The 22,808-nt window shown below is 36.8% G+C and overlaps 1 protein-coding gene across 2 annotated transcripts in view; it reads left to right on the top strand.

The window, feature by feature from the left end:
* Positions 1 to 22,808, top strand: part of LOC106552293 (solute carrier family 23 member 1) — a 46,468-nt gene that overhangs the window by 4,579 nt on the left and 19,081 nt on the right. Inside the window, exons 2-4 of one of the 2 annotated variants that reach the window (XM_087723289.1) lie at positions 11,823 to 11,892; positions 12,994 to 13,152; positions 15,402 to 15,559. In XM_087723289.1, the coding sequence (XP_087579415.1) occupies positions 11,836 to 11,892; positions 12,994 to 13,152; positions 15,402 to 15,559 (374 nt within the window). In that variant the 5' untranslated portion in view covers positions 11,823 to 11,835. Of the gene's footprint in view, positions 1 to 11,251; positions 11,893 to 12,993; positions 13,153 to 15,401; positions 15,560 to 22,808 lie in introns of those variants that run through there. The other variant, XM_087723288.1, reaches the window with a different exon arrangement.

The following is a 22,808-nucleotide window of genomic DNA, read 5'->3' as shown; positions in this document are numbered from 1 at the left end:
AACCACTCAGGTGACCCTGATGACACAGATAAACTTCCAGGTGATCTTAATGACTTGATAACAGAATGCAAATGACCAGGTGTCTGCAAGGAGTATAAATCCTTCCATTCCCCACCATCCGGTCAGAGCTGAAGAAAGTTCTTGGATGAGAAGTGAAATGCCTTCAAAGAAAAACCAGAAAATCCAATTGCCTCTTGAAAAAGCACCTTTGGGATAATACAGGTAGTCCTTGAGTTATGACCACAATTGAGCCAAAAATTTCTGTTCCTAAGGGAACCATCTGTTAAATGAATTTGCCCCATTTTACGATCTTCCTTGCCACAGTTGTTAAATGAATCATTGCATTTATTAAGTAAGTAATATGGTTATTAAGTGAATCTGGCTTCCCCATTGCTTGTCAGAAGGCTGCAAAAGCTGATCACATAACCCAGGGATACTGCAATCGTCATAGGAATGAACCAGTTGCCAAGCATCTGGATTTTGATCATATGATGCTGCAATGGTCATACATGTGAAAAACGGTCATAAGTCACTTTTTCAGTGCTGTTGTAACTTTGAACGGTCACTTTAGAGCCAAGGTGGCGCAGTGGTTAAATGCAGCACTGCAGGCTACTGCTAGATCAGCAGGTCAGCGGTTCAAATCTCACCGGCTCAGGGTTGACTCAGCCTTCCATCCTTCCGAGGTGGGTAAAATGAGGACCCAGATTGTTGGGGGCAATATGCTGACTCTCTGTAAACCGCTTAGAGAGGCCTGAAAGGCCTATGAAGCGGTATATAAGTCTATTGCTATTGCTATTGCTATTACTAAATGAACTGTTATAAGTTGAGGACTACCTGTAATATCAATATCAATAGCATTTAGATTTATATATGATTTCATTGTGCTTTGCAGCCCTCTTCAAGCAGTTTTCAGAGTCAGCATATTGTCCCCAACAATCTGGGTCCTCATTTTACTGACCTCGGAAGGATGGAAGGCTGAGTCAACCTTGAGCTGGTAATGTCACCAGAAGGATAAACAGTGGCATTTTAAACAAGTTTTCCATCCTAACGAAGTCTTAAAGCAACATTGATCTAGAAATCAATGGGAAATTATGGCACTCTTATTCAGTTTAGATTTGCTGGCAATCTTAAATTGAAAAATAGGAAGTATGAATGCACTATATAGAGCCTGAGTTTCCTGCTGCTTTCTAAGAAATGGCTGGTTGAAGATACAAGATGACGTTGATGTTAAAAGTCCTCATTATACCCACAAAGCATCATATTCAAGAGGTAAGAATAGGTGCTGAATATAATCACTGTCTCCTAAGTGCAAGGGATTCAAATACTCGACTTCAAAGCTTATTTTGCCGCAACTGGATTTATTTAGTGCTAGTCAAAATATTGCCTGAAATGCAGCATATTTCACCTTAATGTTTCTGGAATAAAAATACATTCATAACTAGAATAGAACAAAATAATTAGTGTTCTCACAAGTTTTAGATCCTGCACTTCACCTGTTTCTTTTCCTTTACACCTTAATTCCTGACAGCCACACAAAACAGAAATAACAAATTATGAGGTGGGAAGTTTCTGTTGACTCTCCAACCAGTGTTTAGGTGGAGAAATATATATTATATCCATCTAAATATTTGAACAAGAAACTCAGGTAAGATCTTATCTACTTTATTAGGCAAATGCCGTAACAAACTGAAACTGAAGGACGTTTATAAACTTCACCCATTGAATCAGAAGTAAAAATAAACATACAAATAAGAAATTGAAGAAGTTGTTCTGCCCTGAGTGAGGGATTTAATGTTTTCTAGGACCTCTTCACCACTATGTTTCTGTCAAGGCAGTCAAAGCTCACACCTGTGGCTGATGTCGTGTTTTAACCCAAATTAACAACCATTGTAGGCTGACTCAAGTAGTGCCCATGAATGATGACCTCACCAAGCTTAAGCATCTCTGATGTTCCAAATTAAGTAATGTTTTTCTATACATTGACCACATACTTTTCAAGATTTGTGGTTTTAGTCAGTAAATATAAGGTTGAACATTCTGAAGACTACTTTAAAGCAAAGGTGTTCAATTTATTCAATCCAAGGCTTTACTTGACCTTTTAACGTCATGCCATCTGACCACACTGAAAAAAGTAGGAATATCAGGACAAAAAGTCTTCTTTCCTCTAAATAATAATGTGTGAGTTGGGGATCATCTTATATTCACTGTTAAGAATAAACAAAACAGAGGAAGGGGTCAGAGATATAAATAACTGCAAAACTCTGCTACTCAGCAGCTGAAACTTGGCCATTACTTGAAAGGTACTATTTGAAACCTTTGAAAACAGTCTCCAGGCTTTGTTGTTGTTGTTGTTGTTAGTTATGAAGTCGTGTCCAACCCCTCGCGACCCCATGGACAACATTCCTCCAGGCCTTCCTGTCCTCTACCATCCTCTGGAGTCCATTTAAGCTCACCCCTGCTGTTTCGGTGACTCCATCCAGCCACCTCATTCTCTGTTGTCCCTTTCTTCTTTTGCCCTCAATCTTTCCTAGCATTAGGCTCTTCTCCAGTGAGTCCTTCCTTCTCATTAGGTGACCAAAGTATTTGCATTTCACCTTCAGGATCTGACCTTCTAAAAAGCAGTCAGGGATGATCTCATCTAGGACTGACCGGTTTGATTGCCTTGCAGTCCAAGGGACTCACATGAGTCTTCTCCAGCACCATAGTTCAAAGGCTTCAATTCTTTGGCGCTCAGCCTTTCTTATGGTCCAACTTTCACAGCCATACATTGCAACCGGGAATACCATAGCTTTGACTATATGTGCTTTTGTTGACAGGATGATGTCTCTGCTTTTTAGTATGCTGTTTAGATTTGCTATAGCTTTCCTCCCCAGGAGCAAGCGTCTTTTAATTTCTTGGCTGCAGTTCCCATCTGCGGTGATCTTGGAGCCCAGGAAAATAAAATCTGTCACTACCTCCATTTCTTCCCCATCTATTTGCCAGGAATTGAGAGGGCTGGATGCTGTGATCTTAGTTTTCTTAATGTTGAGTTTCAAGCCAATTTTTGCATTCTCCTTCTTCACCTGCATCAAGAGGCTCTTTAGTTTCTCTTCACTTGGTTGTGGTATCATCTGCATATCTGAGGTTGTTGATATTTCTCCCGGCAATCTAATTCCAACTGTTGATTCACCTAGCTCGCTTTTCTCATGATGTGTTCTGCATATAAGTTAAATATACAGCCTTGCCAGACTCTTTTCCCAATTTTGAATCAATCAGTGGTCCAGTTCTCGCTTCTTGTTTCTTGACCCACATATAGATTACTCAAGAGACAAATAAGATGGTCTGGTACTCCCATCTCTTTAAAAACTTGCCACAATATGTTGTGATCCACACAATCAAAGGCTTTAGCATAGTCAATGAAGCAGAAGTAGATGTTTTTCTGGAACTCCCTAGCTTTCTTAATGATCCAGCATATGTTGCCAATTGGCTCTCTAGTTCCTCTGCCTCTTTGAAATCCTGCCTATGCTTCTGGTAGTTCTCGATCCACATACTGCTGGAGCCTAGCTTGTAGGATTTTACTAGCATGTGAAATAAGTGCAATGGTGCAGTAGTTTGAGCATTCTTTGGCATTGCCCTTCTTTGGAATTGGAATGTAAACTGACCTTTTCCAATCCTGTGGCCACTGTTGAGTTTTCCAAATTTGCTGGCAAATTGAGTGTAGCACTTTTACTGCATTGTCTTTTAAGATTTTGAATAGCTCAGCTGGAATACTGTCACCTCCACTAGATTTGTTGTTGCTCAGATTTTCTAAGGCCCATTTGGCTTCACATTCTAGAATGTCTGGCTTGAGGTCAGTGACCACCCCATCATGGTTATCAGGGACGTTAAGCTCATTCTTGTAAAGTTCTTCTCTGTAATTTTGCCACCTCTTCTTCTGCCTCTGTTAGGTCCCTGCCATTTTGGCCCAGGTTTTACCAAAGACTTGGGTTATGCTCTAAATGGAGTCTTGCTTCATCGCTAGTCTACAAAGGAATATGCAAGCGATGCAAATCTTATTGTCATAGACTGGTAATGAAATGTTATCTTATTACTTCCAAGTGAAGTAATAAGGTATAACTCTAGTTCTTCAGTTGTAACCTTTGCATTTTGTCTCATTGTTGACACATTGCTATTACCATTCTAGTGTTCATTTTTGCTTGTTAAAATTAATTTGACTAGAATTATTACGCAATCTGCTCTTTTCACCATCATTAATTTCTTATGTTATCTTATTGTATAAAATAATCTTCATAATGATGATTAGAATGTAATAAAATCCATAGAATTAGTTAAACTTTAACTTTTTTCAGTTATTTTAATTTTCTCCTTGTTCATAGCATATACACTGACTTTGGTGGTATTGGAGCAACAGTTTTAATACAGAAAGCAAAGCATTTTCAAAGGTCTGAAGCTCATCATCAGTAAGTTATACCATTGGATTGATGGTTTAGGTTAGCTGAGCTAACCTAAACTTATTCTAGGTCTGTATGTCTGGTTTTGATTATACTAGTTTGGCTGTTTCTGTATTCATTCATGTAGTTTCACACTCTTTTTCTTTTGTTCCACTATCTTACATATTTCTTGTAGTGAAGATTAAATGTGACCTGAATTCCTCTAAGGAGTGTGCATGTAAGTGCAAATATAGTTTAGTAATTAGATTTAGTAGGAGCAGGAGACCAGATTATAGTTCACACAAAAATTCACTGGGTGACTGGGGAAAGCAGTCTCTTTTAGTCAACCTACTTCAAAGGGCTATTATTCTGAGGGAAAATAGATGTATATAAATATGTTCTTATACAAAAGGTAGAATACAATCATATATGCACATATACTTCAGTCTAATGAACAGTCTGGTTGTTATTGAAAGATAGCTGCCAAAATAAACCCAAGAACCCTGAACTGAGTAGCTTGAAGAATAACCATATGTGCTATATTTATCTAGGATTTATGTGAAAAGATCTGTTGGCCCTTTTCATTAAAATGTGTTTTTGTAGTGTTTGACAGAAATTGACATATTGAATATTAATCTCCACAACAACAGTGATTTATTAGGAGTTCTTTAACCCTATTGCTGAAGAATAATTTTTTTAGGAATTAATAGGGAATGTCGATCCACTTGTTCTCCAAATGTCAATTTCCATACAGCAAGAACATACTTAAAAAGAGTATGTAAAACTCAAAATGTTAAAGCCTGTCTCACACTTAGGAGACTGCATGTAACAACTTTCTTTCAAAAATAGAAAAACTATATCACTGTATAAATATGCATTTAAATATAGCATTACTGTAATGCTATTGCATCTTGAATGAAATATCAATTTATTGAAGTCTGTTGTTATAAGCATAGATTTATATAAACACAGTGGAGTCCAGTCTGAAACATTCTTGTTGGTTTTGAATAAAATAGAATCTAAAAACTATTGAAAATATAGGTTTGGTATTAACTATCACTTTTCATTGTCTAGACAAAATACAAATCTAAGTCCTTATTATCTTCAAACATTAAGGTCCTACCATGAAATGGATTCATTACCAGCAGAATTTCATAAAGAGTACCGGTAATTGTAGGGATTTTTGTGTCATAGGATTTAATAATTACCTAGATGCTTCCAGGATTAAAAATACTGCAGCTCCAAACCAAGTTGTCACTAAATGTTAATGTAACAAGTCTAAATTCAGCTACTAATCCTACTTACGGTAATAGATGGTTATCCTTCAATGGAAAAATGATTAAAACTATCACTTTTCATCTATTGATTTATTCTAACTATAAATCCCCCGCAAGCTATATTTTCCAAATAATAGGAAAGAGAAAGTTTATTTCTAAAGTTTCTTCTGTTTCTAATGTATAGCTAATAATCCTTGTAGAAAGCCTTAGCTGCCTTCTGTTAATAACTAAATTGTATTTCCAGTTTCTTTGGTGATGTTTCATTAAATAGACATGAACAACCATTGAATTAGTGATGTTTGCCTTGGACTATTCTAGTATTCTATGTGCCTTTCTCAAACAAGGAAAAGGTGCTCATCATTTTTCATAACTGTTACAGTCATTCTACTGCTTATCTTTACCTAGGTTAAACCAAGTTCCTCCTCATGAGTTTGGTGAATCTTCATAATAATTGTATTATTCTTTTTTTACACGAGTACTAATATTTGCTAAATCAGAGAATAGTTGCCACTAAAATATAAATGGCCAAGATATTTATGATAAGCAGTTTTACTGGATCAGAGGACACTCTACAGGGTAGTCTTAGATAAGAAAACTAATTTTAATACTCCCAAGAGCCGTTACAAGTGTCCTTTCCCATCGTATTGGAAACTTGTTATCTTTGATACACGCTCTTCCTTTGTGCTTTCTATGTTGTGATTTTTCCTAATGTTCCCTAGACATATTTTGTCACTTTATTCAAGATTGCACTCATAATTTTCTCATTGTATCAATATTATGACTTTTTTTAAAAAAAATTCCTTTGGTAAGAAAACGATAAGCCAACCAAGTACTTTGAGATTAAGTGGACCTTCATCCATAACCAAGCAATTATCAATTGGTAACTGTTTTATATTTATGATACATTTTAGACTCAGGCTGTGTCTTGCCCAATAAATTACTCATATAATTATATTGGCCACTTGTGGCTTCTTGACCTCCCAAAGGATTTTGTTTGCTGAATGTTGTAAGTTTCTTTTGAGTATTGTAATTGCTTTTGCAATGACTAGAAAATAACTGAAAAGCTCAAGGTCTGTTGCTTATCAGAGAACACAGATATTTATATATAAATATGTAATAGTCAGTTATTGATTATTATTATCTTCAAAATTAAGATTGCTTGATGTACCACTTCTAGAAATGTGGATAAAGATGTTGGATAACCATTTGTCTGAAATAGGGTAGGGTTTCTTGCCTGAGTAGGGGGTTGGACTAGAAGACCTCCAAGGTCCCTTCCAACTCTATTATTCTATTCTATTCTATTCTATTCAAAAGGCCTGACAATAAATGATAGTTTCACATAAACCATAAAAATAAAATTAACAAATCCTTAAAATAATAGAAAATTAAAATTCTGTTTATATTCTAGTCATTTCTTTCTAAGACATATTTTCTCCTAAAACTACCCAGTAGTACTATCAGTAGAAGTAATTTTCATAATCTATCAGAGAAATCAGTAGTACTCCAAAATAAATGGCCTTGCTATGGAGATGAACTGTGATTGTCTAGCACTTCTTTTCCTAAACTTCCAGTCATGAGGGATTCAATCCCCATCCCAAATTTCCAGTCTTCATTGCTGTTCTTGAGAATCCTGCGCATACAAATGTATATATCTCAAGTTGCCCAGGTATTAAAAGATAGGTCTAATAGATCTAAAAAGGTCTAAAAGTGAAACTATTGAAATTCATATTGTCTTACATGATTATCACCTTCCTAAAACCTTAGAACTAGGGGGTGCCCTTTTTGGTCTCCTCATAATAAACTGGGATGAGATGGCCATGTGGTCAAAGCAGACAAACTGAATACACTCTTTTTTACTCATCCTTTCCTTTTCCTGCTTTTTCTTCTGTTCATCTTCTGGGATTTTTCTCAGAAATAATGGCAGTTATATAATATAAATATCTGAGTGGAGAATTTATTCTGAAATAGCTGCTGCTGGGGCTTACAACCTGTCTGGCTGGTTTGACTATTGATTACTTGCCTAAGATTTCAGGTGCACATTTATTTTATTTGTTATTGGTTTCTGCCTCTAGGCTACATTCATTACTTAATACCGTTCTTATAGTTTCTATTTTTACATCGTCTCTATTTTTCAAGTAATCAGTTTGTTGACTGTACATGAAATGAATAGCAAGGTACAATCAGTGGCAAATAAATCAGTTTGATATGCAGCTGTGCTGGAGTAGTGGGGGAAGTTAGGTTAGTTTGTGTTACAATAACCGATGATTAGTGTGATGCCCGAACACAGTAACTAAAAAGAACTTCTTGAGTTAATACAGAGCAAAATGGCAAAGACAGTAATTCCAGGCAGGGTATGCTTCCATTAATAATTGTAGAGACACAATATATCATGCTTGAGAGAATTATTGATCAAAAATGTTAGTTACACAGTGAACTATTCATGATTAATAAATAATGGGCTTGAAGAAAATCTGTACTAAAGCCATTCCATAAACCTGTAAAAACAGAAAAGGAGAGATATTTAACTTTGGAGAGGGAAGAAGTGATCTTCAGCTTTTGGATTCATACATAAGGTAGAGTCATCATAACTGTCATTAAATATCAGAAAAGTGACTAGCTGACTATGCTTTCAATTGCTATACATACGATAATGAGGTGGCTGGATGGAGCCACTGAAGCAGTAGGCGTGAGCTTAAATGGACTCCAGAGGATGATAGAGGACAGAAAGGCTTGGAGAAATGTCGCGATGGGTCAGACACGACTTTGCAACTAACAACAACAATCCCTATCATCATTATCCAGAACTATGTTTAACTTGTTTCAGAACACCAGTGAAGGTTTTTTAAGTGCAGAATTCTGACTTTTTATATTATTGAACAAATCTAACACTACTTTATATTAGGGTTCCAGTAATCTTGTGCTATCTAGGTGTTTTGGTGCTTATTTAGGTCCATGAAGACTGGACTGACAGGTGGTAAAGACATAAGCATCTGGAGGGTATCAGGTCGCTTGATTTTTGTTGTTACAAACAGCTTTTGGACCTTTGGAAGACTACAGTCAACTAGAGTTTGGAGAAAAAATATATTTGCAGATTGATGTAATGTATATTGGGTTTCCAATCTAGTGCCTTATGAATGTGTTTGGCTACAATTTTAAACACTGTTGCTATTGATAGGAATTCTAGTCCTAAATATTTCCACAGTTTTGGGTGAGAAAGAAGAGCATCACATGGAGGTGATTATTTGACAAATAGCAAACCCCACCACCTTCCTATGCATCCTGCTCCCTCTCTGCCATCTTTTAATTCATATTGCTGTACTTTCATTGTTTTCTACTGTTTCATTGTGTTTTTTTTAGTATGTTTTAAATTTTCAATTGTTGTAATTTTACATTTTCTGCCCAGAGTAGCCTTTGGTGAGATGGGATGCAAAAAATAATAATAAATAAATTAAAATAACACCATTGTTTCTATTCATCTAATAGAATTACTTCTAATTTATCTATAAAATATTCATTTTCATTGTTAAAACCTCAGAACAAATAGTACCATTACATTTACATTACAGTTACAACTACATTACGCAATATATCCATAGGTATGTTTGTGTGTGTATATGTATGTCTGTGTGTGTGTGCGTGTGTGTATGTATGTGTGTGTGTGTGTGTGTCTATATATATATATATATATATATATATATATATATATATATATATATATATATATATATATATATATACACACACATACATACATACATATACATACCTATACGTATACGTATACGTATACATATACATATACATATACATATACATATACATATACATATACATATACATATACATATACATATATATATACACATACATAGATACATACATACACACACGCACACACACACAGACATACATATACACACACAAACATACCTATGGATATTTATATATATATAAAACAGAACTGAATTTATATGGGTTTTGGGATGGAGGAAGAAAGAGATTAGTATTTAAAAAGCATATAGAAGGCCAATAAAAAGGCAATAACAGTAAAAATGAAGGCTTACTAGCCTGATAAGACAATAATATTATTTCTAGTACAGCAAAGATAGGATTTAATTAAGGAAGCAAATTTTAACACTTCTTTGCTTTTTTTTTCATTTAAGCAAATGTGCTTTTTAAAATAGTAACAATCATCATAGTTGTACAGGTAGTCTTCAAGTTACAACCACAAATGGGATCAGAATTTATGTTACAAGAAACATAACATATAAATATATCATGACAGAAGAGGGCAACATAAAAACAAAGATGGAATTAGAGCAACAGGGCAGGAATTTGGAATGGTGGGAATATTTACAGGTTAGAAACAGGTTTAAAAGTGATAAGGCATGTTTCGGGATCTACCCAAACCCTCAGGGGCTAGATAAAATCTTGTTTGGTGGAGACAAGAAAATGTTATCGAAGATCTACCAATTTTTGACCTGCCAAGATACTAATGAAGAGATGGACAAAAGCCTTCTAATAGTATGGGAGAGAAACCTAGGTTATGAAATTGAAATGGGCAAATGGTGGGATCTATGGAGTAAGACCATTAAACTTACAACATCTACTGCATTCAAAGAAAACATATACAAGATGGTTTATAGGTGGCACTTCCCCTCAACGAGGTTAGCTAAGATGTTTCCTGGGTTATCTCCATTGTGTTGGAAATGTGGAAGAAAGGATGGCACATTGTACCATATTTGGTGGTCCTGTACTGAGGCCACGACATATTGGAAAAGGATTAAAAAATGGTTAAAAGAGGTTACCGGGGCAAACATTGAATGGAGACCTGAGAACCTGTTACTAAGCATCAAACCAGATAACATAAGCAGTTCAATATGGCATTTGAGCCTGCATATAATTGTGGCCACAAGAATAACCTATGCACAATTTTGGAAATCCACCACTATACCGCCGGAAGATGCTATAATTAAAAAGATCTACGAATGTGCAGAAATGGACAGAATGACGGGTTGGCTGAGGGACAAAGGAGAAACAGAACATTATCTCAGCTGGAACCTATGGTATATGTGGGCGACTAGGAGAACAGCAGGGACTTAAAATGGGGAAAGTTAACATAGGTACCGTAATAGATCCCTGAATCTTGCAATGGGAAGATGTGGCTTAGAGACCTAATAATGAGGAAAGAAAGAAAAACGGGGCTGTGAATGACTGTCACCGTGGGGGGGAGGGGGGGTTGTATGTTTAAAACGGCATTGTATCTGTATGTTTTACTTTATATTGTTATGTATGATTTGTCTTGCTTATGTCGTTGTATTTATGTCGCTGTATTGTTCTTCCTGTTTTTTAAAGGTAATAATGTTTAATAAAAATTATATTTTAAAAAAAAGAATTTATGTTGCTAAGCAAATGAGTTGGGCCTTATTTTATTACCTTTTTTGCCATAGTTGTTAAATGAATCACTGCAGCTGTTAAGTGAATCACATCACGGTAATTAAGTGAATCATTTCCTGCATTGACTTTCCTTGTCAAAAGCTGGCTGGGAAGTTCTCAAAGAGCAATCCTGTGGCCCTGAGATGCTACAACCATCACTAATTCTGTTGTCAAGCATCCAGACTTTGATCATGTGACCATGGGAATGGTACAATGGATGTAATGCGAGGACCGGTTGTGAGAAATATTTTTTCAGTATCATTGTAATTTTGAACAGTCACTAGAAATGGTTGTAAGTCGAGCACTACCTGTAATAATAACATGTAGTCTAAGAAGTAGACAAATTTTGCTATTCAGTATGAAACATTTTTTTGTATAGGAAAAGAAAAATCAATAGATCTGCTATAGGAAATCCATGATATTGGCAGAAAGAATCCCCCTTTCAGTTACTGATCCATTATTGCTCAAGCAGCATAATGTTTTTTTTAAAAAAGTTTTCAAAGCTTTATGCTGCTGTGTAATTGAGCTGAACATGAGTAAATGATTTCAGCAGACTAGAGAAGGAGGAATTACTCTATAGTTACTCTCACATGAATGCCTGGAAATGAAATTTGGATTCCTGCAACTTGTTGTTGTTCAGGGTGGCAAACATGAGGTTTGATTGGGGCCTCATCTCCGCTTTCTCTCTGCTTTATTCAAGGACGTCCTATGAAATGGAGATGACCAACGCTGGAAAAGAAGCAAATGGATTAGACAATCCCACTTTTCTTGTAAGTTTATATTTAAATTAAATATCTGTATAAAAGAGTTTCAATCACATAAAAATAAAGAGCAAGAATGAGGTGGACAATAGCTGGTGTCATATGCCATCACTTGATCTGTTTATTGTAAAAATATGCTTTTTCTCCTGAGATATAACAGAATGGTATTTAGCACATTCATATCTAAGCTATAACATTTGCTGCTTGTATTTCCCTTTTCTTATTCTGGAAAAAAGTAGGAGAAAGGATTGATATTCATTTTAATATGTGCCGTTCCTCCTATTTTTGTCAGGTTATTAATTCACTTTGAATCATATACTGTAATTTCCTTCTCGTTTTTTTCCCCTTGCTATTCACAGTCTACCTGAAATAGAACAGACTGTGACAAATATAATGTTACAATTTAAGAGGCTTTCACATTATATGTTTGGAGGCTTTTTTAAATACCACTTCTCATCAAAGGAAATCTTGAAATAGTTTTATAGCCTTTTGCACGTTCTTTCTTTCTTTTTCTACTCCTACATGCCTTTATGTATTACATTTATAGCTATTTACTTATAGTTTGAATTTAATTATTTCCTTCATTTTTATTTCCTCCTTAAATTTTTGTTGTCTCTTTTACATTATCTGTCAATGGGGTTTATTTCTATGTGTCTATTGACATCTACATAGTGGCTGTTACAAACTTTACCTTCTATGTTGTGGATGACGCATATTTTTTCTTTTTGAGTCTTGATTTCCTTAAGATATTTTGGAGGGTGTTAGTTGGAGTGTGTGCAACAGTGTTGTTATGTAATAGTTGTTTTCATGTTTTTGATGTATGATAGTGTTAATCTTTTTTATAGCTTCTATTAGCTGTCTGGTAGTTGTTTGAGTGGTCAGGCATTTTTTGATAAAGTTGCATGGATATTCATTTTATTGGAAGATATTGTATAGATGGTCTGTTTCCTTTTCTTGATGTTCTGGGTTGCTAGTGGGTTGATGTTCTTTGTAATACTGCTTTTATATAGCTCCTCTTGTGGGAGGTTGATTTGTTAATGTGGTAATGAAGCACTTGGTTAGTGTCAGCTGACCATGAGCATGGTATGAAAAGATTCGTTGTTTCTGCAGACTGATGATGGTAAACATTGTAACTTCACTGAGGACGGTGCTACAGTTCGAGACTATGAAGGAAAACCAGAAGACTTCAGTAGGAAAGGTGGTAACAAGCTGGCATACACTGTCACAGATATACCTCCATGGCATCTTTGCATCTTCCTGGGAATTCAGGTAAATCTTCAAATAACAAGTTAGCTGGGAATTCTTGGCAGGGGTATGTTGTGCAAAAAGGTGAATAAAAATGTGAGTCAACTAACACAATATAAGGATGTCTGTCAGAAAGTCTGTGTCTGTCTACTGCCTACTATCATCTATCTATCTATCTATCTATCTATCTATCTATCTATCTATCTATCTATCTATCTATCTATCTATCTATCTATCTATCTATCTATCTATCTATCTATCTCTTCCCTGCAGTTTTCTTGGCAAGATTTTCAGGAGTCGCTTGCCATTGTCCTCATCCTAGAACTGAGATAAAGGGACTGGTTCAAAGTCACCCAATTGGCATCATGCTGGAGATGGGACTAAAATTCGTGGTCTCCTGGTTTTCAGTCCACAACCTTTAACCTGTACCCCAAATATTTAAATATAAACATAAATAAATAAAAGGATCTGGGAGTTTTTTATTTGCCCTTACAAAGTATGAAATTTATAGGAGCAGAGATTTTCCTGTCAACTTAGTGCAAAATCCTGTCAGTCGCTTCAATAGTGAGATGGACAACATAATGAATTTTAATGAATAAATTTTAGAAAATGAACATTTTTGGATTTCCAAGGCCACTTCTAATTCATTGTTGTTCCCTTATTTTTGACCGTGTATCTTCACCAGAAGAGAAACTCTAGTTTTGTCTAAGGCAATGAAGTGTGACAACTGTCATGCCTTGCATAACTGAGCATAGGGGTTTCTGTTCTATCTCTCCATTGCCTGAGGTCTTTGACAATACTTCACTTGTCTCTTCTTATTTAAGAAGAAAATGTTAGTAGATCCAGCTTACTGGCAAAGCATTATTAACCAGTTCTTTGAAGCAGTTTTCTGTTATGAATCACTTCTTCACACTAACCTGAGTGTGAAAGCTGAACCTGGAACAAGGGATTCGTGATTAGAGTGTTGACCGTTCTACACCTTCCTCATTCTGGAGTGCCACTAGACGTCACCCTTCATAGCTAATCACACCCTAAGCGGGTTTAGAAAATGTGTACTTATGGAGAAAGAAGCATACTTAAAGACACTAAATTATTTAGATAGATTAAATGTAAGCAATTCAAGTTAGCAAAACAATTAAATCAATTCTAGTTCCAACTGAGTACTGGTAAATTTATTGTTTAGACTGAGTAAATGTATTTCAAAAATCAAATAGAGGTTCCACCAAGGACTCCATAAGTGATTACCTAATTTAAGTACTACAGATAACTTATGAAGCAATTCACAGGAGTGTACATGAAAAGAAAAACACCTATTGTTTCACAGTATGGCCTATTTAAACTTAATTCCTTGGGAGCTGCTCAAAAGCAAAGGAACATCCACAATGTAGAGATTTCTGCAAGGAATCACCTTCCATTTGGGAGATACTTCAGAATTTAACCTAATGCAAAGTACCATGCTAGTCTAAGGAATATTTGCATGGTATAATCAATAATTGGACATCTACCTGTGGTTCAAAATCTTATATGAAGGAAAGCCCATCATCCTTCAAAGTACTTTCTGCCATTTGAGTTGAAATATAGATATCAGTTTCTCAGCTAAAATTTATTTGAGTCAGTTTTTATATGGACAGAGGACTTCTGGCAGATAGTCAGATCTGTCCTTTGCTAAGATAAGAGACAGAAGCCACCCAAAAGACATGGACATTCACTCCATTGCATAGTTTGGATGGGAAATGTAGATACAAAAACATGAATTTTGCTCTCTTTGCAAATAGGACTTTTGGTAGATATATTTCTTGATTTCATTGTCATCGGTTACTGCAATAACACATGGATTTGTCAAATTGAGGGAATGTCAGAATGTCAGGTCAGGCAGAATGAATGCTAGCTACTGGTGTGGCCTTGGGTTCTATGATAGTTTAAGATTTCTCTTCTTTTTTCCCCCTAGATTGTAGGCATTTAAACTTCACTTTCCTTTATAGTGAAATGCACTGAGGCTTGCAAAAGCAGTAAACTAATTTAAACACTAAACTTGATCATAAAAACAAGAACAGGCTAAAGTACAAAGACAATTTTAAAAAAACCACATCAAAAGTCTGGCGGTACCATATTTGAGGCTTAAAGGAGGAGGACCTTATAATATTTTAAGATGGTCTTTTATAATACAGGCACCATGACACAAAAATTATTGTTTTATGCATTCACCATTACAATTGGTAAGCAGGACTCTTTATCTCTTAATTGCATTTCTTCCCCTCTTCTCTGTTTCTTAGCATTACCTGACTGCACTTGGAGGTCTCGTCGCAATTCCTCTGATCCTTTCCAAATCACTTTGTCTGGAGCTGGACACTCTGACACAAAGTCACCTGATCAGCACCATATTTTTCGTCTCAGGGATCTGCACTCTTCTTCAGGTTATCTTTGGAGTAAGGTAGTCATATATATCTACAGCATGATGTCTCTTTTTGATTACATCTACCCTATAGCTATAATTTTTCATCCAAAGAATAAAAGATTCTCTAGTGAAAAGCTGGCAGTAACAAACTCAAGAAACATAAGGGCAGTTGGGCAACTATCTATGAATAAATTTTTGTAATGAAAATTTCCTTTTTTAAATGAATGAAACTATATCTGTAGTTACAACCACAAATTTGCTGGGAACTAGAATCACAAGAAGAGAATGAAAGGTAACAGTCACTCACTCAGTTCTAAACAAAATCAGAGCAGACAGCCTAACTAAACTATGCATTTATACCTGAGATTAATAGGCTCTTGGGACTGAGGAGATGTTTCCAGTTCATTTAACTGAGGAATACTTTGAAATAAATAATCTGGAATTCTGTTTGGATGCTATTAGGGAGACTTTTCAAAATCTTGTTGTGCCAAATGAAGCAAAAAGTTCTATCTCAGTTTCTTGACTCTAGCAGCAGAAAATTATATATTGTAGCTGTATTGAAATAAAAGGTTAGAGATAGAACTTTAATTTGGATATACAATATGCACAATACTGGGATTAGACTCAAAGGCCTAAATGGCTAAAGGTAGTCCTTGATTTATGACAATAAAGAAACCCAGCATTACTGTTGTACATCATGATTGCCATGAGTCAAGGCATCCATAATGACTGACCTGGTTTTACGACCTTTTTGCAGCAGTCATTAAGGGAACACTGGGATCATTAAGTAAACTCATTGTCCACAATGGGAGATTTTAGCTGGAAACTGAAAATAAACACTTTCCAGCAAAGAAAATGTCTTAAATTGTGGCCACGTGACCATGGGCTGTGGCAAATGGCCATAAATATGAGCACCTAAAATGCAATCTCGTGACTCTGGAGGGAGCCTTCCATTGGAATTTTGAATATGGATTGCAAGTACCTTTTTGGGGGGGGTAACTTCAGATGATCAATAAGTGACCGATCATAAGTCAAGACTACATGTATTTTCAACTCTATAAATTCTTTGATATATCAATTTTCTATCAAGCATCTGCTACAAAAATAGCAATGTTAACTCAGTGTCAGGGTTCCAAGTAACAACCGCAAATGAAATATTAGGAGTCTGACAAGTAGTATTAGAACAGATCGGTTAGCCAAAATGGAGCAACTTCAGAGTTGGACAACTTTTAGAGAATATCATGAGACTTTTTTTTGAAAGGGACATGTGCTGCTCTGTATGCATCTTTATTTTTTTGAGAGTTAAAGAGAAGAAACACAGCAGAGTAATTCTCTGAAACAGTGTTTCCTCTACCCAACAATGAAACTTTCAGAACTGGGCAACAAATGCCCTTTGTGTAGAATAAAGCAAGATTCTAATTTATTTAAGACTCCTTTCCCTTCCTCACCCTCTCAGGAGATTTTCAATTTCACAATAACCCCTTTGATTCTGCTAGGAATTGCAAACCACAGCCACAGCTACTAAATTAAATCTGTTTTGCCAACTGCTTACTTAGATGCAAAGAATATACTTTACAAGAGACTTGGCCTCTGCTACAGAATGAGGAATAAAGCTGGTGAACGCACCCAACAATTAGGAGAGACTTTCAATTCATATACTACTAAAACTCCTTTGTGTTATCTGTTTGTCTCTTTATATCCTCAAGTTATCCCAAATGATGCATTATAGTGCAACAATTTTGAATCAAGATATCTATAGTATACTCTTTTTAGATGATTCTAGGACTGTCCAGCATTGGGGTAAAAACAATTTATTTGTGCAAACTATAATAGCCTCTAGTTTCTTTCTGAATACAATTCAAGGTGCTAGTCATCACCTTTAAAGCTGCATATGGCACAGGACCAGATTATCTGTGGGAATGCCCCTCCCTAAAGAAACTGCCGATCCTCCAGGTCAAATAGGATAGGCACATTCATAGTCCCTTCCCCTAAATATTGTCACTTGATGGGAACTAGAAAGCACATCTTTTCCATGGCAGCCCCTGACTTATGGAACACTCTGACCCCTGAGATTTGGCAGGCCTTTATCTGCCTAGCCTTACACAACTTTGAACATCTTTTCAGCCAGGTGCTGAGATAAGAGATATTGACTTGGTGCCAGGTTTTTGTTGTTTTTAATCATTAATGTTTTATAGTTCTACTGTAATTTTTATTGGGTTTTTTAAAACTTTTGATTGCGAGCTGCTCAGATTTGGCTATAAAATGGGAAGTTACAAAATATTTTAAATAAATAAATGCATTTTGAAAATGTTATCAATATGAGCATCTCATATTCGGTTTCTCAATCATTCAGGTCATATAAAAAAACAAGATTCTTAATGGTCACATAATAAAAGGGTGTGGGATATTCTGAATGTGAGCCAGTGTGCACACAGTAAAAAATGACAATAAAGGTTATCTTATTTTATCTTATAACTTCAAAGAGAGCTGAGATAAACTTTGATAAATGGTAAATGGGATTTCAAACATATATCCGAAGGCATTTTGCTTTAGAATGTATCTTGATGTAGATTTGCCTATGGACGCATAGTGGGGCAGTGGTTAGATTGCAGTATTGTAGGCTAATTCAGCTCATTGCCTGGAGCTTGATCCGAACCAGCTCAAGGTTGACTCAGCATTCCATCCTTCCAAGGTCGGTAAAATGAGGACCCAGATTGTTGGGGGCAATATGTTGCCTTTTACATATTGCTTAGAAAATGCTGTAAAACACCATGAAGTGGTATCTAAGTCTAAGTGCTGTTGCCATTTCCTCCAGGCTCCATCTCTGAAAGAAATTAACCCTTCAGGGTCTGGCCATTAATTTAGTCTGTGCATTTGAGCAAAAATATGAGGGAGAAAATATTGAGACTCAACTTCTGAAGCTGGGCTTATGGGATCAGCTGGGATTGTTGCTAGTGTACCAGCCACCCTACTGCATGGCCGTGACCCAACAAAAGCGTGCCTGACAACAGCGCACCGACAAAACTGCGGTGATAAAACCGCGATGTCGATAGCGTGCCCACAAAGGTGCGCCAACAAAAGCGCCATTATGGTTAAGGTAAGGGTTAGGGGAAGGGGAAGGATTAGGTTTAGGGTTAGGTTCAGGGTTAGGTTTAGGGTTAGGTTCAGGGTTAGGTTTAGGGTTAGGTTCAAGGTTATCTTTAGGGTTAGGGTTAGGGTTAGGGTTAGATTTAGGGTTAGGGTAGGGTTACCTTTAGGGTTGTCTTTAGGGTTACCTTTAGGGTTAGGTTTAGAGCGCGCTTCTGTCGGCACGCTGTTGTCGGCACGCTTCTGTGCTCATTCTTTGGCATGATTTCGAACTCGCGCTTTTCTCCCCGCGCTTTTGTCGGCGCGCTTTTGTCGAGCGCGCATTTGTTGGTGAACCCTGTGTGGCAACCTCCCTGCCTGAACTCCTGGAGACTGTCTCAGGTCTGGAAGTGGAACACCCCTACTTAATGGTTCTGAGGGATTTCCACTTGCCATCCCTTCGGCCTCAGAAGCAGCCCAGCAGTTCTTGACCACTTTCGCGGCCGTGGGCCTACCCCAGATCATCATGGGTCTGACTCATGAATAGTGATCACACACCAGTTATGAAACAGTGATTCTTCTGCTGCACTTAAAGCCCAGTACTAAAGCCTTGAGGTAAAATGAGAGATTTACTTTCTAGGTATAATTATTGCTGTTGTAAATACATTTTTTTAAGTTGGTAATGTTTGCACTTTAAAATGTATTTTATTTCATGTGTTGGTCAAATAACCAACACATTGGAAAACTGGAAGTCTGGGTGGGAATTAAGTATGCAAAAAGCAATCCTGTTGGATGAGCTAATAGTTCCGTTGTAAATTATAAGTCCCTTCAGTTTGTTTGGTAATCAGTAAAATATTTATTGGAATTCTTTTTAATATCAGTTAAAGTTCAAGCTGTGGCTTTTACTGTGAAATTCAGTTTTAGCTCATCTACAGCAGATTATGAAGCTATGATGTAAACTTATAAAGACAGAGGAATTCCATTGTGCTAAGACTATTTTGCTTTACAGTTCTCTCAATCTCTGAGAAAATAGCAACACCATACCGTGAAGTGAAAGAGAACAGATGAAAATGCTAATATTTTCAGGAATCCTATTTCCTCCACACCTAGGACACTTTAATGAATGCCCCAGATGTAATCTAATATTTACTTGTTTAGTTTCCGTGAGTTGGAAGATTCTAGTAAATGCCTTACATGTACATTTTAGGGGCCCTTGTGTGTCTTTGGTGCAGTTTCTTTGCAACATCCGAAGTACTGGGCAGGTATCTATGGAACTGCTTTACAGACTCCAAATCAGTGTGTTTTGTGAGCCCATTCAGTGTGGGACTGCTGGACATGTTCATGACAACATTCCAGATTAATTACATAGCCTACGTATCCCTCTGTGAGAGATCTGTGTTCTCCTCTTGTCACTGTATGATAGCACAATGTGTCTCCAGGGGCATAAAAAACAGAGATTACTTGAATATGCCTCCACATTCCAATGATGTCCTTATTTCTGCAGAACATTCTTTGAGAACTAAGATCAAAAGACTTTTAGGAAGGAAGAAAAAAGGAGCAGTTTGTGTTGTGGAGCAAATTTACAAGTTTGATTTCAGTTTGACTCAAATACGTTACACAGTGTACTTTATTTAACCAAGTCTTACAAGGCTACGTTTTTGCAACCTGCCCTAAGAAATAGATCTTCTGCTTTAGAGAAGAAAGGGGATGGTTAAACTCTTTATTTGTTAGTCTTTTTAAAGAAAAAAAAACACCCTTAAAAGTTTATTTTCTTGACGGTTTTCTTATCTAAATGGATGTGTGATGTAAACGTTTAGCCTTAGTAACAACTATTTCAGAGAAAAATATTAACAGGAGAAGGTTGGTGCATTAACTGTAATTGAGCCAAGAATTACAATTGAAGATTGTGGCAGTCAATAAATGGATCACTATGTGACCTCACCCAAATTTACTTTTGTGCGCTGTTCATTAAGCAAACACCACGGTATTAACCAAATCTATTAAACACATTGGGCATTATTATTTTTTTGCCAGAAACCAAAAGTACATTCTGGAAACCTGTAAAAAAAAACCACAAAAATCTTGGTCATATGACTGCAGGACACTGCAAATGACTGTAAATGCAAGTCATTTGCTAAGTACCCAAAATGCAATTATATGACTGCAGGTGTGTGTATATGAGATCATCAGAACTTCACAATTGGGTCATAAATACCTTTTGGGGGGGTCCATTGTGATTTCAAATGGTCACTAAGCAACCAATCATTTCGTGAGGACTAGTTGCAAATAGATTTTATCCATGATAATCAGATTGCAGTCCTCAATAGAACTACATCTATATGGGGTGAATCATGCAGTGGGATACCTCAAGGTTCTGTCTTGGGCCCAATACTCTTCAATATCTTGATAAATGATCTAGATGAGGATATTGAACGCATGTCCATCCAATTTGCGGATGATATTAAGCTGGGCAGAATTACTAACATTTTGGAAGATAGAGTCAAGATTCAGAAGGAACTTGACAGACTTGAATATTGGACCCTATCCAACAAAATGCCGTTCAGTGGTGAGAAAAGTAAGGCCCAGCACGTAGGCATGAAAAACCACACATACAGGTACAGAATTGGCAGTACCTGGCTCAATAGTAGAACCTGTGAGAGAGAGATAGATGTCCATGTGGACCACCGCTTAAGTACGAGTCAGCAGTGTGCTGCAGCTGCCAAAAAAGCCAGTGCAGTCCTAGGCTGCATAAACAGGTGGATAGCATCAAGATCACTAAAAGTGATAGTACCCTTCTATATTGCATTAGTAAGGCTACACTTGGATTACTGCATCCAGTTCTAGTTACCATGATATAAAAAAGATGCTGAGATCAGACTATATGCAAACACACAAAAAAGGAACACTTTAACAGAGAGTGCAAACTATGACTACAATATCCTTAATTTCACATATTAGAAAATAATGCTTATGCTCAACCAGTGCAAATTAGAGTTCCATTTAGAAAAGGAGATATCAGATGTTCAATCTAGCTTTAGAAAAGAATGATAGAATCATAGGGCTGGAAAGAACCTTGGAGTCTTCTAGTACAATAGGCAGAAGTCCTTTTCATCTAGGACAAATGGTTGTCCAATATCTTTTTGAAAACCTCCAACAACAGAGCACTCAGAACTCCAGGAGGCAAACTGTTCCACTGACTAATCGTTCTGGCAGGAAAATTCTCCTTAGCTCCAGGTTGAATCTCCCTCTGACAAGTTTCCAAGCTATTGCTTCTTGTTCTGCCTTCAGGTGCTTTGAAGAATGAACCAACCCCCTCTTTCCTATGAAGCCTTTAAAGTATTGGAACATGGCTATTATGTCACTCATAAGCCTCTTATTTGTTAGGCTAAACATTCCTACTGGTAGTTCCCTTAGCCATTTATTATAGGGTTAGGGTTAGCCTCCAGACCCTTTATCATCCTTGTTGTTCTTCCCTGAAAAAAAATGGATCTCTTCCAATCTGTTGACCATTCTGTTTTTCTCCAGATTTGCTGGCATAGCTTAGTTTTACCTTTACTTACTAGCTTTAAATCTTTACTGATCCTTTTTCTGTTCCCCCCCATATATTCATAGATATTTTGACAATTCTGTCTTGGTAATGATCAAAGTTGGCCTAACTTCAGCAATTAGTGCTAGAGGTTCTTGTAAGTATAGAATATCCTCTAAGCCATTTTGGATATTGACATCATTTAAGGGCCCAGTGGTACATTCTTCCTCAAGAGGCCATTGCTGCACCTGGACAATTTCAATCCAGTTTCCAACCCCTCTTGGGACAAAGGAACAGAGTCAGGTGGAATGGGCAGGTTGTCCAAGATTAGTTTCACAGCTCCTGCTGAAAAAGCAAGGGGCAGTCATGGCTAGGAGGGCGTTTGCAAAGCTTCTTGTTGTGCTTCAATTGTACCCATTCCTACACTGAGGATCCCTACTCACATCACTTGGGCTCCCATAGTTTCTCATTTGGACTACTGCAACATACTGTGAAAGGGGCTGTCCTTAAAGAGCACTTGGAAACTTCAGTGGATACAGAATGCAATAGTGGGGCATAAATGGGTGCCCCTCAGAAGCTTAGGAAATGGAGTGGTGTATAAGGTGAAGTATGGGATGCAGTGCTCAGTGGCTAAGACGTTGAGCTTGTCAATCAGAAAGATGGGCAGTTCTGTGGTTCGAATCCCTAGCGCTG

The sequence above is a fragment of the Thamnophis sirtalis genome, unplaced genomic scaffold (genome assembly GCF_051295495.1).
Source record: "Thamnophis sirtalis isolate CommonGarterSnake01/CBP01778 unplaced genomic scaffold, rThaSir2_p1.2 scaffold_9, whole genome shotgun sequence".
NCBI classification, from domain to species: domain Eukaryota; kingdom Metazoa; phylum Chordata; class Lepidosauria; order Squamata; family Natricidae; genus Thamnophis; species Thamnophis sirtalis.
The sequence above is the reverse complement of the archived record's forward strand: the minus strand, read 5'-3'. Positions and strand labels throughout refer to the sequence as shown.